We start from the raw sequence: 17,030 nt of genomic DNA, 5'->3' as shown, positions 1-17,030 counted from the left end.
TTTTCACTCTCACTGGCAGTCAATCCAATTCAACTTTATTAATCATATTGATTCTCCCGCTAATTCAAGAATAAGCTTTTCTGCACAACCTGCATTCTCACTTTCACTGGCTTGCAGTCTGGCTCCCTAATTCCACAGCTCCACTCTCTGTTCAACCACCATGTCTCTCAGCGCTCTCAGCTCAGCCCAGACATCAGGTGGTGTGGTCGTGCGTTTGCCTGTCGTGCCTGTAGCTTCAGTTCTTTGGGTCTCTATCTGAAATTCACTCACCATATTCTGTTCCCCTGTCCGTTGAGTGATGTCATTCTCTCTGCCCCCCTCCACTCTCCTCCATTCCCCAGACAGTCCATTCCCCAGACAGACAGAACACCCTCCACTCTCCTCCTGAGTCCATTCCCCAGACAGACAGAACACCCTCCACTCTCCTCCTGAGTCCATTCCCCAGACAGACAGAACACCCTCCATTCTCCTCCTGAGTCCATTCCCCAGACAGACAGAACACCCTCCACTCTCCTCCTGAGTCCATGTCCCAGACAGACAGAACACCCTCCACTCTCCTCCTGAGTCCATATCCCAGACAGACAGAACACCCTCCACTCTCCTCTTGAGTCCATGTCCCAGACAGACAGAACACCCTCCACTCTCCTCTTGAGTCCATGTCCCAGACAGACAGAACAGCAACACAAGCAGAGCTACAGCACCCCTCATTCTGATACAATGCTATTTCAGATATGATAGTCTACAGAGCTCAGTTCCTTATACACACACATCGTAGTGAACCACATGGGACACAAGCTGCACGTGTTCTCAAAGGTGAAGTCTAGACAATAATAAAACCAAAGACTGATAAAATAGAAGACAATTGAGAAGGTGTTTCCTTAAAGCAGGTCATTTCGATCAATGAGGCTACGAGAATGCTTGTTGGCATTGTCTGCCAGTCGCCAAGGTCATCAGATTTCAGGTTGAAAACACTGCTCCAGATAATGGGGAAAATGCTAAGATGATAGGACCTGAAGGGGCATGGACACAGAGCCAAACACAGAGCAGTGTTCAGGGATGAGATCTACGATGCCCTCCTAACTTATTTAAATTAGGCCAAAGTACAGAATGTCACCTTTCATTTCTCATGTTGGTCCTCTGTGTCTCAGCTGGTAGAGCAAGGCCCTTACAATGTCACGATTGTGGGTTGGTTCCCGCTGGGGCCACCCATAAGATAATGTATCCATGCACTACTGTAAGTTGCTTTGGATAAAAACATCTGCTAAATGTCATATTCTGTGTTATTATAGCGTAGGCGTTAATTAGGGAGAAAGGTTGCAAAGTTGTCTGCCCAAGTTATTGTACCGATCGAGCATGCATGCATTCAATTGCTGAAGAGGAGACTGAAGTAAAAACATATATATTGAAAAGCGGTGTGATAAAAGCTGATCAAGGCATCTGTGTCCAAAGACCTAGCTTTATTGGACTTTGATTATTTATCCAATGAAATTGCTTTATAATAAAGCAACAAAAAGTGTTGACGTCTGTCCAGATACCGGAGGGCACAGTAGTTCATCTAACTCTAGGCCACTATCAAGAAGTAAAGACTATTTCTCTCTAGAGCTCCCTACTGTATGTCCTTGGATCCATACTGATAAACAGTCAGCCAGATACCAACACTATCAGATGGATAGTAACATTGCCGGTACACCATTTAGTTATATGGGCGATTTCATTAGCAACTATCTCAGGGGCAGAGTTGCACTTGTCTCTTTCCCCCCCAGATGAAAATAAAACAGGTCACAGGTCTAATTTAAAGGTTAAAATAAAACTATAAGGAGTATGGTATTGAGGTACAGCGTAAATTAAGAGTTCTCTGTTCAGACTTCGAGTTTGTGTTTTACTTGGTGCTAATGATAGGTACATTTGGAACTTGTTGTGGACAGACTATGTCATGACTCTATAATGTAACCTAATCATCCATCCCCAACCAGAAACACTGCGCTACTGTCATATTTAACTAATTAACACATTAAATCAGGATGTCATACAGACCGCAAAACATAAATAATACAAAGTTCTGCTTTTATTGATGCATTTATTAATACGGGAGTCATTTGGACTCCAAAAGGCCCTGACATACACTCTTCACTAGAGACCATTACAGCATTCATTATGTTGTCACACAGTGAAGAGCAGGAAGCCACTGAAGATGTTGTGATTATATGAATTATCATAGAGCCGGTTGCTTGCAGGGATGCGGTATGTACACCACGTCTCCCTCCTCCAGCTCTAGACTGACTCCATTAGACAGTGTCTCATAACCGCCAGCATTATATCCCTGACTATACAGGATTTTCTGTCCATTCTTATACATGCATGCATAAAAGTAAAACGATGTCTGGATACTCATGGCAGTGGAGCTAATGTAGTAGAGTCCTCTCACTGGTGCTGTGAAGACACCTGTATCAGAGGAGAGTAAAGAGGAATCAACACTTTCTGTTTCGCATGTTCTCTTTTGGCATGCAACAAAATCACACAAATCAACAGAATGCCATTGACGCCCGTTAGCTACACAAGAAAAGTTATAACTTTGTAGCTACAGTAAGTACCAGGCTACTTAACCTCCTAGCCCAACGGCCATAAGAGCGACTGGCCTCAGATGCCCAGGCCTATGAAGGAGGGTTTGGAAGGATGACCACGCAAGACTAAAGAGCGACAAATACATATCACATTTTCAAGGGGCGTTCAAAAAGGGACAGTGTTGGTTTGAAATCAGGCCAGAGATCAGTGAAAGTAGACTACCTGTAGCTGGGTTGAAGACCTTGCGAAAATTTTAGTGTATACCAGTCTGGTTTCAGCAACAAAGGGTCCAACAGTTCCTGAATCAGTCAAACCAGCAGAGAAGGCCACCTTTGGCCTGTCTGCGAACACAGGAAAGATAACATACTGTACTTCTAGTATTCTCAAGTCCGCAATGCAAGCTGCATTACACCCTCTGGCAAAAGATTAAACGTTAATAAGCGTCTATGTATGAATCAGTGTTGCAGAGTGAAACAGCATAATAATAATGGTTGGAGCTTTGAGTGAGATCTTAGGGAGAGTGATGTCACCACATGACAGAACTCTTCTACTGTGGCAGATGTGAACTATCTGGGAGTAGGGGGGAGCTGAATACAGCCAAACTGGGCGAGAGTGGAGAAGCTTTGTGGCGTTTGGATAGATTCAAAACTGAACGGAGTAGGCGAATCAACTGTTACATTTTCAATTGTGTGTGTGTGTTGTAGAGTTTAAACTGAACTGTGACGTCACCCTAAGATAGAAGACACAACTGTGGCTCTCAGAGTGACAAGCTAATGTTTTGCTAGACGTGTGTATGTTTGAGATCCTTCGATGTCGGCTCTTCCTATCATTGTGAAGCAGAATTCACCAAGTGTTGGATTGTTCACCCACTAATAGGGAACGTGAGCTGGGTTTAGACCGTTGTGAGACAGGTTAGTTTTACCCTACTGATGATGTGTTGCTGCAATAGTAATCCTATCAAGGCAATCATCTGTTTTACCTGCAGTTGCCCTCTTCAGCTCCTCCACCTGGCTCTCACTAGCACTCAGTCTGGTCTCCAGGGCTGAACAATCATTAAAAAGTCATGACTACTCTTATGTATAATGCACTTCCTATGAACAGTAAGGTTAAGTACAGTAGCACTTATAATATACATTATGTAAACATACCTGCAAGACACCACATATTCCATAGAATTATTACAAGTACATATTCAAGTATTTCTGTCATTTAGGTGAACTGTCCCTTTTTAAACAACCACTTATTACCTGCATTCTCAGCCTCACTGGCTGTCTCTCTGTCCCCAATGGGTGATATCTTACTGCCACTCAATCCAGCTGTCAAGTCTAGAATGATAGAAATATGAAACAGTTCATGTTGACTTTGCTTGTGGAAAGAGGGGTCTGAAAAATCCCAGGACAGGAAATATGGTGGGACATTGTTGAGGCCTTATGTGCCTCTTGGCATAATAAGGCCTAAGTACATAAGTGCCTTACAATCTAAACTGAAATAAATGTCCAGCCAGAATATTAAATGTTCATTATTTCCACTCTCACTGACAATCAAATGTAACTTTAGTTGACTCTTGACTGTAAAGCAATAAATAATAAGCTTAAATGACCTGCATTCTCTTTCTCCACTTTATTCTTGGTGAGCATCAGCTCCACCCTAAGATCGGCCACTGTTTCTCTGCTCCTCTGTCGCTCTGACCTCCATGTTCCTCAGCTTCTCGCTCTGCTCCACCACAGTGGTTCCCAGGTTGTGCACTATGTCTCTCAGCTCCATCCATATGTCAGGTGAGGTGGTCATCTGTTCGTTGGTTGTCTCTGAAGCGCAAGTCATTTGGCCCTCTCTCCCTGCACTGTGACCCTTTTGAGTGATGTCACTCTCTCTGACCCCTCCACTCTCCTCCTGAGTCCATGTCCCAGACAGACAGAACAGCAACACAAGCAGACCTACAGCACCCCTCCTTCTGAAACGATACCTCTTCATATATGATGCACTTTATGAGGCTCAGACTTATATATAAGCAGTACGTGTACAAGAGACATGTCATACTCAGTGGAAAATTACTAAAGCCATAAGGACGTTCCGATAAAAAACAAACATTTGATCAGATAAGATTCAACACGTAGCAGTTCAGTTCAATCGATGTTGCAGGAGACTGTGAGAAGTCTGCAAATGCAGTGATCTCATGTCTCAGTACCGTTTGTTTGTGAATAGGTACAGAACTATGTGGTAAAAAACACACATTTGTAATATAATCAGAATCTATCAGAGCACTTCTAGAACAATTGCTGCAGCTGTAGTGTAGAGCAGACAGGGAGTGAATGGGGTGCATATTTTGGGAAGGGAGGGTAGTGCATTGCAGTAGTAGGCGATGAGGGGAGGTCAGGTTTGGAGTTTAGCCGTTGGACAGAGGTTAACAACCCTAGACTTGTGATATGGGAGTAGGGTGTTGCCCTTAAAATATGTTCTTGGGTGAGTTTTGCATTATTCCAACTAATGATTATGATCGGGGAGGGGACGCTGATCCTAGATCTGTACCTAGGGGGAACTTCATCCCAGAGTATATGATAGGTGTGATTGACCATTGTCAGATCTCATCCATGTAGGCTGGATCTAAGCATTATGGCGAAGGTTCGAGCATTCCAGGCAAAAGGGAAGGTTACGCCATACTGCTTCTCCACTGATCCAGAGTGTTTCATATCTGCCTTCTGTAAACACAGAAGGGGAAGGACGAGGTCAAGGGACCACGAAAGCTGAGAAAGAATGAGTTCAAGGCAATGAAAAAAAAAAAAGATCACATAAGTGAACCTGCCTTGACCTGTCTAGTTACCTGGCTGTCTGCCTCATGTAGACTTGTGCTACATTAGACAGACTCATTGTAAATGCTTCAATGAGATTTGGGTACAAAATCACCTAAACAAAAATAATTTTGTACCGGGGAGAACACCAAAATGGTTTGGCGGACTGGGGTACCCACAATGCATTACAATGGGAACGTTGTGACGTCATGTTGTTGCGCTAGAACTGCACGACCCAACAAGAAGTCTGTGGGTGGTGGTCGATTCGTTCAGCCTTTTTACAAGTGAAAGCAACTGAATTAACTAGCACGCTAATTTGGAGTAGCACTACCTAAATCAGTTAATTAAGCCCAGGTAAGCACCATTTCGCAAGCTTTTGGGGAGCTAGCTGCTACTAGCCAGCTAAGGGCATGCTAACGAAGCTGAGCTAGAACAAGTAAACTGGTTCAATGTTAGCGTAGCTAAAATTTACAATAGCTTTTAGTGAATTGCAAACTAATAAACCCGTAAGTAAACGTTGGCTAACTAGAAGTTGATACAATAATACAGTGCATTCAGAAAGTATACTTTTTCCACATTTTGTTACGTTACCTCATTCAAAATTGATTAAATTGTACCTCCCCCTCAATCTACACACAATACTCAATAATGACGAAGCCAAAGGAAAAACTGGATTTGAGATTTTTGCAAATGTATAGATAATACATACTGAACTATCACATTTACATAAGTATTCAGACCCTTTACTCAGACCCTTTACTCAGTACTTTGTAGAAGCACCTTTGGCAGTCTTAGGTATGACGCTACAAGCTTGGCACACCTGTATTTCGGGAGTTTCTCACATTCTTCTCTGCTGATCCTCTCAAGCTCTGTCAGGTTGGATGGGGAGCGTCGCCTCACAGCTATTTCCAGGTCTCTCCAGAGATGTTAGATTGGGTTCAAGTCCAGGCTCTGGCTTGGCCGCTCAAGGATATTCAGAGACTTGTCCCGAAGCCACTCCTGCGTTGTCTTGGCTGTGTACTTATGGTTGTTGTCCTGTTGGAAGGTGAACCTTTTCCCCAGTCTGAGGTTCGGAGCAGGTTTTCATTAAGTATCTCTGTACTTTGCCATGTTTAGCTTTCCCTCGATCTGCTGAAAAACATCCCCACAGAATGATGCTGCCACCACCAAGCATCACCGTAGGGATGGTGCCAGATTTCCTCCAGCTGTGACGCTTGGCATTCAGGCCACAGAGTTACATTTAGGTTTCATCAGACAAGAGAATCTTGTTTTCCATTAGGTGCCTTTTGGCAAACTCCAAGCGGGCTGTCATGTGCCTTTTTACTGAGGAGTGGCTTCCATCTCTACCATAAAGGCCTGATTGGTGAAGTGCTGCAGAGATGGTTGACCTTCTGGAAGGTTCTCCTATCTCCACAGAGGAACTCTGGAGCTCTGTCAGAGTGACCATCACCTCCCTGACCAAGGCCCTTCTACCCCGATTGCTCAGTATGGCCAGCTCTATGAAGAGTATTGGTGGTTCCAAACTTCTTCCATTTAAAAATGATGGTGGCCACTGTGTTCTTGGGACCTTCAATGCTGCAGAAATGTTTTGGTACCCTTCCCCAGATCTGTGTCTTGACACAATCTTGTCTCGAACCTCTACAGACAATTCCTTCTATCTCATGGCTTGGTTTTTGCTCTGTCAACTGTGGGACCTTATGTAGACTGGTGTGCCTTTCCAACTCCTGTCCAATCAGTTTAATTTAACACAGGTGAACTCCAATTAAGTTGTAGAAGCATCTCGAAGAAGAATGATCAATGGAAACAGGATGCACCTGGGCTCAATTTCAATAATAAATGACGTGGAAGGTGTGGAACTAACCTTCCATGGAGTTGCATTATTTTCCAGAGAACTCATTGAGCCCCAAGTTGATTATCCCTTTCATCCCATGGTTATAATTGAACACGTTTGCCGCAAGGAATGTGTTAAACATCCAGTTGAAATAATGCACGCTCTAGAATGAGCTTCAAGAGTATTCAACAATGCCATGGTAAAATTTAGCAATACGGCTTGAGGGTGTGTGGTATATGGCCAATGTACCACTGCTAAGGGTTATTCTCAGCCGTGGAATATTGGCCATAAACCTCCGCCTTCGTGCTATTATAAACTGGTTAACAACGTAATTAGAGCAGTAAAAATAAATATTTTGTCATACCCGTGGTACATAGTCATGGTATATCAGACTGTCAGCCAATCAGCATTCAGGGCTCAAACCACCCAGGTTATAATGCCCTGTATAAACTGGGTGGTTTGAACCCTGAACACTGATTGGCTGACAGCCGTGGTATATCAGACCGTATACCACGGGTATGACAAATTATTTTTACTGCTCTAATTGTGTTAACCAGTTTATAATAGCAATAAGACACCTTGGGGGTTTGTTGTATATACTCGATATACAGCAGCTGAGGGCTATCCAGGCACTCTGCGTTGTGTCGTGTGTAAGAACAGCCCTTAGCCGTGGTATATTGGACATATACCACAACCCCTCAGACCTTATTGCTTTAAATAACGCACAGTAAAGCAGCATGGTAGAATTCGATGGCTTTTAGTTCATTCTTAGATGTTCGAGCTGCTTTTGAAAGCAAACGTTTAATTGAAAACATTATTGTCATTGCTGAATTAAATTTTCAAAATAGCAAGCCAGGACTAATGGTTTGGTTAGCTAAACTAGCAAGTCTGGTTACCAAGTCAACTACTGTAGCTATCTAGTAAACTAGCTAGCTACTGGATGTCGAACACATTTATAGCAGCAAATGTGTTAAATTATAGCTATGGTATGAAAGAGATAATGAACTCGGGGCTCTATACATTCTCTAAAAATAATGCAACTCTGTGGAAGGTCAGTTCACTCCTCTAGCGCGTTGTGGAACACACCTTCACTGTTCAATATTTTCCATAGAACTCGTTGATTATCCCTTACATAATGCACGCACTAGAATGCCCTTCAAGCCAATCAGAAAGGAGTATTCAACAATGCCATGGTATAGCCAGTTGGCTAGCCAAGTTGTCTGCCTGCGTTAGCGAACAGTAGCTAGCTAGCTAGATGGCCGAGGAGAACAGACGTGTGGAGACTGATTGCTAGCCAGTTAGCTTTCGCTAAACCTTCCAGGGCATGACACAAATCATGTCTAGCCAACTAGCTATCTAGAACATTTTCACTAGGTTGCTAACGTTAATGTCTAACTAGCTATATGTGTTTTATGGTTGACTGAAAGAGTCAAACCAGTAACTTTACTACAGTGTTGGTTTTGTACTTCCTAGACTGATGTACATCACATCATTAATGTGTTGTACAGTCATGGCCAAAAGTTTTGAGAATGACACAAATATTAATTTCCACAAAGGTTGCTGCTTCAGTGTCTTTAGATATTTTTGTCAGATGTTACTATGGAATACTGAAGTATAATTACAAGCATTTCATAAGTGTCAAAGGCTTTTATTGACAATTACATGAAGATGATGCAAAGAGTCAATATTTGCAGTGTTGACCCTTCTTTTTCAAGACCTCTGCAATCCGCCCTGGCATGCTATCAATTAACTTCTGGGCCACATCCTGACTGATGGCAGCCCATTCTTGCATAATCAATGCTTGGAGTTTGTCAGAATTTGTGGGGTTTTGTTTGTCCATCCGCCTCTTGAGGATTGATCACAAGTTCTCAATGGGATTAAGGTCTGGGGAGTTTCCTGGCCATGGACCAAAAATATTAATGTTTTGTTCCCCGAGCCACTTAGTTATCACTTTTGCCTAATGGTAAGGTGCTCCATCGTGCTGGAAAATGCATTGTTCGTCATCAAACTGTTCCTGGATGGTTGGGGGAAGTTGCTCTCGGAGGATGTATTAGTACCATTTTTTATTCATGGCTGTGTACTTAGGCAAAATTGTGAGTGAGCCCACTCCCTTGGCTGAGAAGCAACCCCACACATGAATGGTCTCAGGATGCTTTACTGTTGGCATGACACAGGACTGATGCTAGCGCTCACCTTGTCTTCTCCGGACAAGCTTTTTTCCCGAATGCCCCAAACAATCGGAAAGGGGATTCATCAGTCTTCAGCAGTCCAATCCCTGTACCCTTTGCAGAATATCAGTCTGTCCCTGATGGTTTTCCTGGAGATAAGTAGCCCTTCTTGACACCAGACCATCCTCCAAAAGTCTTCGCCTCACTGTGCGTGCAGATGCACTCACACCTGCCTGTTGCCATTCCTGAGCAAGATCTGTACTGGTGGTGCCACGATCCCGCAGCTGAATAAACTTTAGGAGATGGTCCTGGCGCTTGCTGGATTTTCTTGGGTGCCCTGAAGCCTTCTTCACAACAATTGAACCGCTCTCCTTGAAGTTCTTGATGATCCGATAAATGGTTGATTTAGGTACAATCTTACTGGCAGCAATATCCTTGCCTGTGAAGCCCTTTTTGTGCAAAGCAATGATGACGGCACGTGTTTCCTTGCAAGTAACCATGGATGACAGAGGAAGAACAATGATTCCAAGCACCACCGTCCTTTTGAAGCTTCCAGTCTGTTATTAGAACTCAATCAGCATGACAGAGTGATCCTCAACCTTGTCCTCATCAACACTGACACCTGTGTTAACGAGAGAATCACTGATATGATGTCAGCTGGTCCTTTTGTGGCAGGGCTGAAATGCAGTGGAAATGTTTTTGGGGGATTCAGTTCATTTGCATGGCAAAAAGGGACTTTGCAATTAATTGCAATTCATCTGATCACTCTTCATAACATGCTGGAATATATGCAACTTGCCATCATACAAACATGCAGCAGACTTGAAAATGTAATATTTGTGTCATTCTCAAAACTTTTGGCCACGACTGTACATTGTGCAGTTGAGAAACTCGGCTATAAAATAAGCAGTAATGCATGTATGATGGCTACCTGATATGAGAATGTGTAACTGAATCCTGCTACTGTTTGCGCTTCTCTCCTGTCCCTTCCGGAGATTTGTAGAGGCCAGACTGGCATCCCAACTGGACCGCTACAAGTAAGATCTGCTATTAGTAAGCCCATATCTGACCAGGGTTTGGGTCAGTTCCAATGCAATTCAGTCTAGTCAGAGAGTGAGTAGCAATTTCAATTCCTCTCTAAATATAAATTAAATTGACCCAATCCATGCTCTGATGTTGGTCTTACATTCTGCCCTTCATATTCTGCTATTTGTACATTTTTTAAACGTTTTATTTAACCTTTATTTAACTAGGCAAGTCCATTAAGGATAAATTCTTATTTACAATGATGGCCTACCAAAAGACAAAAGGCCTCCTGCGGGGACAGGGGCTGGGAATAAAAATATAGGACCAAACACACATCACGACAAGAGAGACACCACAACACTACCAAAAGAGACCTAAGACAACAACATAGTGTGGCTGTGTATTTTTCCCTGTCAACATTGCGAGTTGCAGCCCAGTTTAATTCACTCACACACGCTGCAGAGGATCGATCAATTGAGACAAAAGACATTGTGTCCCTTAAAGAGAGGAAATAAAATGACTGTGACCAGCCCTGTTCTGAGAGCTGACCGTCTCCCTCTCCCCTACAGTGCAGTGAACCAAATGGGTCGTTGTGTCTTTCTGTTCCTGCTGCTACAGACCCTGCAGACATTGGCCGAAGGTAGACATGAAGTATATCTACCGCTCTCTCTCATATGGCCATTTGTTTTGCATGTGTGTTAACTCTCTCCCCTTCTTCTCTCTCTCTATTAGATGGCCAGTTGCTGTGCGTGTGTGAGGGCAGCGGCTGCCTCAACTCCCCCCAGTGCGAGGGCTCTCAGTGCTACTCGTCGGTGGCGGTCAGTAGCCATGGGGCCGTAGTAACACGGGGCTGCCTGCAGGGATCAGAGAAGACCCGTTTGATCTGTTCTACGTCCTCCTCCCTCAGCCATGCCCTGCTCTGCTGCTCCAGCTTCATGTGCAACCGCAATACTACCGCCAGCTCACTACTGCCCCTCCTCACTACAGGTGGGGACTGCACCCCTTTACTTTAAGAAAAGCAAAGACTTTGGCTTGTTTCATGGCATGCTGGGTCCAGTTATAGTAATGTAACATTTTCTCTCTCTCTTCCGCCTTTCTCTCCCTCCAGCTCCTGAAGAAGAGCCTGTGAGGTATCGTGTGGAGACTCTGGCCCTGTTTGTATTGGGTCCCGCAGTGATCCTAACCCTCCTGTCAGTCCTATCTGTGTTGGGCTGCAGGAGGCTGCACCACGGCAGGCTACAGCGACTACAGGAGTTTGACCCAGAACAGGATGCGATTGACGGACTCATCACCTCTAATGTTCGGGACAGCACTCTGGCTGTAAGAAGAAAAGACTTGATGAGTTTGTTTGCATGTATTTTATAGAGAGAACCCTGATGACCTCTGTCTCTCCCACTTCTCTCTCTAGGAGCTGTTGGACCACTCCTGTACGTCAGGCAGTGGTTCAGGCCTGCCCTTCCTGGTCCAGAGAACTGTGGCCAGACAGATCAGCCTGATGGAGTGTGTAGGTGTGTAGAAACGCAACAATTAGTTCAGCCTGATGGCGTGTGTAGGTGTGTAGAAACGCAACAATTAGTTCAGCCTGATGGCGTGTGTAGGTGTGTAGAAACGCAACAATTAGTTCAGCCTGATGGCGTGTGTAGGTACGTAGAAACACAACAATTAGATCAGCCTGATGGCGTGTGTAGGTACGTAGAAACGCAACAATTAGATCAGCCTGAAGGAGTGTGTAGGTATGTAGAAACGCAACAATTAGATCAGCCTGATGGCGTGTGTAGGTACGTAGAAACGCAACAATTAGTTCAGCCTGATGGCGTGTGTAGGTGTGTAGAAACACAACAATTAGATCAGCCTGATGGCGTGTGTAGGTACGTAGAAACGCAACAATTAGATCAGCCTGAAGGAGTGTGTAGGTATGTAGAAACGCAACAATTAGATCAGCCTGATGGCGTGTGTAGGTACGTAGAAACGCAACAATTAGTTCAGCCTGATGGCGTGTGTAGGTACGTAGAAATGCAACAATTAGATCAGCCTGATGGCGTGTGTAGGTACGTAGAAATGCAACAATTAGATCAACCTGATGGCGTGTGTAATGCGCAACAATTAGTTCAGCCTGATGGCGTGTGTAGGTGTGTAGAAATGCAACAATTAGATCAGCCTGATGGCGTGTGTAGGTGTGATGGCGTGTGTAGAAAAATGCAACAATTAGATCAGCCTGATGGCGTGTGTAGGTACGTAGAAACGCAACAATTAGTTCAGCCTGATGGCGTGTGTAGAAACGCAACAATTAGTTCAGCCTGATGGCGTGTGTAGGTACGTAGAAACGCAACAATTAGATCAGCCTGATGGCGTGTGTAGGTGTGTAGAAACGCAACAATTAGTTCAGCCTGAAGGAGTGTGTAGGTACGTAGAAAGGCAACAGTTAGATCAGCCTGCTGGAGTGTGTAGGTCCGTAGAATCACAACACATATAACAGACGAACACACATAATAGAAATGTAAACAGGGGTGTTGTAACAAATGAGGTCTCTCTCCCCATGTCTTTAGGTAAGGGGCGTTATGGAGAGGTCTGGAGGGGTCAGTGGCAGGGGGAGAACGTGGCTGTGAAAATCTTCTCCTCCCGAGACGAGAGGTCGTGGTTCAGAGAGACTGAGATCTACAACACAGTGCTACTGAGACACGAGAACATACTGGGTGAGTAGGAGTCCATCTCTCTCTCTAACCCACATCCAGCTCCCACACGCTATATTGGACACAAGCACACAACAGCATATTGAACAATGTTATGATATGAAATGGTAATATTCAAATAATATTTAATAATGGTCAAGGTTCTCCTCAAATAATGTAAGAGCGGTGGTGTTATCATAAGACAGTGCCTTCGGAAAGTATTCAGACCCCTTGACCTTTTCAACATTGTTACTTTACAGCCTAATTCTAAAATGGATTAAATCGTTTTTCCCCCTCAATCTACACACAATACCCTATAATGACGAAGCAAAAACGGGTTTGTTGAAATGTTTGCACAATAAAAAAATATGAAATATCACGTTTACATAAGTTTTCAGGCCCTTTACTCAGTATTTTGTTGGTGCACCTTTGGCAGTGATTACAGCCTCGAGTCTTCTTGGGTATGATGCTACAAGCTTGGCACACCTGTATTTAGGGAGTTTCTCACATTCTTCTCTGCAGATCCTCTCAAGCTCTGTTAGGTTGGATGAGGAGTGTCGCTGCACAGCTATTTTCAGGTCTCTCCAGAGATGTTAGATCAGGTTCAAGTCTGGGCTCTGGCTGGGCCATTCAAAGACATTCAGAGACTTGTTCCGAAGCCATTCCTGTGTTGTCTTGGCTGTGTGCTTAGGGTCGTTGTCCTGTTGAAAGGTGAACCTTCGCCTCCCAGTCTAAGGTCCTGAGCAGGTTTTCATCAAGGATCTATGTACTTTGCTCCGTTCATCTTTCCCTCGAGCCTGACTAGTCTCCGCAACTAAAAAACATCCCCACAGCATGATGCTGCCACCACCATGCTTCAGACGTGACGCTTGGCATTCAGGCCAAAGAGTTCAATCTTGGTTTCATCAGACCAGATTATCTTGTTTCTCATGGTCAGAGTCCTTTAGGTGCCTTTTGGCAAACTCCAAGCAGGCTGTCATGTGCCTTTTACTGAGGAGTGGCTTCCATCTGGCCACTCTTCCATAAAAGGCCTGATTGGTGAAGTGCTGCAGAGGTGGTTGACCTTCTGGAAGATTCTCCCATTTCCACAGAGGAACTCTGGAGTTCTGTCAGGGTGACCATCGGGTTCTTGGTCACCTCCCTGACCAAGGCCCTTCTCCCCCGATTGCTTCCTAGAGCAGCCAGCTCTAGGAAGAGTCTTGGTGGTTCCAAACTTATTCCATTTAAGAATGATGGAAGCCACTGCAGAGATTTTTTGGTACCCCAGATCTGTGCCTCGACACAATCCTGTCTCAGAGCTCTACAGACAATTCCTTCAACCTCATGGCTTAGTTTTTGCTCTGACATGCACTGTCAACTGTGGCACCTTATATAGACAGACAGGTGTGTGCCTTTCCAAATAATGTCCAGTCAATTGAATTTACCACAGGTGGACTCCAATAAAGTTGTAGTCCTCTCAAGGATGATCAATGGAAACAGGATGCACTTCAGCTCCATTTCGAGTCTCATAGCAAAGGGTCTGAATACGTCTGTATATAATTCTCTTTATTAATACATTTGCACAAATGTCTTACCCCATAATGACAAAGCGAAAACAGGTTGTTGTGGGCAGATTGAGGGGGGGGGGAATAGTTTAATCCAATTTAGAATCAGGCTGTAACGTAACAAAATGAGGAAAAGGTCAAGGGTTCTGAATACTTTCCAAATGCCCTGTAAGACCATTACAGGTGTTCAAAAAATCTCCCGCCGTACTTACAGCACCCTGATGGTAATATTAAAATAATATATATTCGTTAAGATATTTGACCTCTCCGTTTCCTTCCAGGCTTCATGGCGTCAGATATGACGTCTCGGAACTCCAGCACCCAGCTCTGGCTTATCACACATTACCATGACAACGGCTCGCTCTACGACTACCTCCAGAGGGTTCCCGTGGAGACGGGGGAGGGCCTAGCGATGGCGACGTCGGTGGCGTGCGGTTTGGTGCACCTGCACACGGAGATCTTCGGCACCGAGGGGAAGCCGGCCATCGCTCACCGAGACCTGAAGAGCAAGAATATACTGGTGACCAAGGAGCTACGCTGTTGCATAGCTGATCTGGGTCAGTAGTGTGTGTGTCTGAGTGTCTGTCTTTACATGATACTAATTAGCTTCGGTACTTAAATCCAGTGTGAAAGAAATGTCAGAGATTGATAGACGCAGAGCCATATAAGAAAAAAAACAGGGCACTCAGTCACACAGAGTAGCCATTTTGTGCCAGTACTGACCAGTTTCTCTCCTCTCTCCCTATTCCCTACAGGCCTGGCAGTAACCCACTCCCAGTCAGACAACCAGCTGGATGTAGGAAACAACCCCAAGGTGGGCACCAAGCGCTACATGGCTCCTGAGGTGTTGGATGAGTCCATCCAGACAGACTGTTTTGATGCCTATAAGAGAGTGGACATCTGGGCCTTCGGTCTGGTGCTGTGGGAGATCGCTAGTAGAACCTACAGCAACGGTGACGACTAATAATGTTTTTATTACCTAAAATAGTTCAGAAACCTCTGGCGTCAAGTGGCTTCCTCTCCTCGTCCCCTTTCCTTCACCTAGCCCATGCAACCCTTGACCCTAACACTAGATGTCCTCTTACCCCTGTGATCAGGTATTGTGGAGGAGTACAAGCCTCCGTTCTATGACCAGGTGCCTAACGACCCCAGCTTTGAGGACATGAGGAAGGTAGTGTGTGTGGAACAACAACGACCGTTCATCCCCAACCGCTGGTTCTCCGACCCTGTGAGTATGACCACTACATGACCGTTAAATGACCACACACACTGGTACCATGACCTTAACGGTAACACTACATTAAGGTAATCCGTTCTCAGGTTTCTGTGTTTCAAACCCTGTCTTCTCGTGTATCAACTTACAATGACCCTCTCCATCTCTTCCCCTCTCCTCTTTCTCTGTTCCCATCTCCCTCTCTCCCCCACCCTCTCTCTCTCTCTAGACACTGTCTGCCCTGGTGAAACTGATGAAGGAGTGTTGGTACCAGAACCCCTCGGCTCGCCTCACAGCCCTACGCATCAAAAAGACCCTGAACAAGATCCATAGCTCCCTGGAGAAAGGAAAGAAGTCGTGAGGAAAGGAAAGAAGTCGTGAGGAAAGGAAAGAGGAGGAGAGGACAGCCAGAGGAGAGATAGAAAGGGAAGTAGAGATGCCAGATCAGATGGACACAGCTGCTGCTACTGAACATGAATGTTGTTTTCCTTATTGGCTGAATGCTGAACTGAACTAGCTGGTCACTCAGTGTGAGATGGTGTTACCGTAGCCTTACCCTGCTTTAAAGGCCTGTGCACGCTGCAGGGGTCAAGGCTGGGGCTCAGACCCTCTACACACACGCACTTCTGCCCATTTGTCGTTTCAATGTTCAGCCAATCATATTATGTTGCTCTACTCAGACAATCAGATGTGTATTCCAATGTAGGTACACACATGAACGAACACACACAATCTTGAGTTCAGTTACACAGGAACAGAGCCAATAGGATCAAATGAACGCTGTGGTTGTGAACTCTATAGTAAAATATTTATGTAATGTGCTTTATGTGTAGGGTGGGACTATGATGAGGTTTTTTTTGGCTAGTAAGACATTGTGTAATTACAAAGGAAGTCAGGAGACATGCCTCCACATGCTTTGAATTGTGAGCTGTGAATGCATTACAGTTATAAATATAGGAACCACATACTGATTCACTGTTGTATGCTTTGTACAATTCCACCCAGTGCTCTTGATTTAGCTCACACCCGCACCATGTTGGCAGAGTTTTCACCTTGGGGCCAATTGACTGGTTTCAAAAGCTATAAACTCTGCCTACCCAGAGTGCAGGGCCGGCTCTAGCCTTTGAGGCCCTAAGCCAGATTTGGTTGTGGGGACCCCCACCTCGCGACAAAACATTTTTAGTGGGCCCCCTCTTTACGTCAGAGAGAGTGTTTTTTAAAACCTGATTTT

At 44.7% G+C, this 17,030-nt stretch overlaps 1 protein-coding gene and 1 pseudogene across 1 annotated transcript; one reads left to right on the top strand and one right to left on the bottom strand.

The window, feature by feature from the left end:
• Nucleotides 1-2,160: 2,160 nt before the first annotated feature.
• Nucleotides 2,161-4,533, bottom strand: LOC115129879 (uncharacterized; annotated as a pseudogene).
• Nucleotides 4,534-10,387: 5,854 nt separating this feature from the next.
• On the top strand, nucleotides 10,388-16,200 carry LOC115129798 (activin receptor type-1-like). The gene is made up of 10 exons (XM_029660520.2): nucleotides 10,388-10,460; nucleotides 10,943-11,013; nucleotides 11,106-11,360; nucleotides 11,482-11,693; nucleotides 11,782-11,881; nucleotides 12,920-13,066; nucleotides 14,868-15,143; nucleotides 15,342-15,539; nucleotides 15,684-15,814; nucleotides 16,029-16,200. The coding sequence occupies exons 1-10, from the start codon at nucleotides 10,438-10,440 to the stop codon at nucleotides 16,158-16,160; spliced, it is 1,545 nt and encodes a 514-aa protein (XP_029516380.2). The 5' UTR covers nucleotides 10,388-10,437; the 3' UTR covers nucleotides 16,161-16,200.
• The last annotated feature ends 830 nt before the right edge of the window (nucleotides 16,201-17,030 follow it).

The sequence above is a fragment of the Oncorhynchus nerka genome, unplaced genomic scaffold, assembly GCF_034236695.1.
Source record: "Oncorhynchus nerka isolate Pitt River unplaced genomic scaffold, Oner_Uvic_2.0 unplaced_scaffold_1124, whole genome shotgun sequence".
Taxonomy (NCBI): Eukaryota; Metazoa; Chordata; class Actinopteri; order Salmoniformes; family Salmonidae; genus Oncorhynchus; species Oncorhynchus nerka.
Note: the sequence above shows the minus strand (reverse complement) of the source record. Positions and strands in the feature narration are given on the sequence as shown.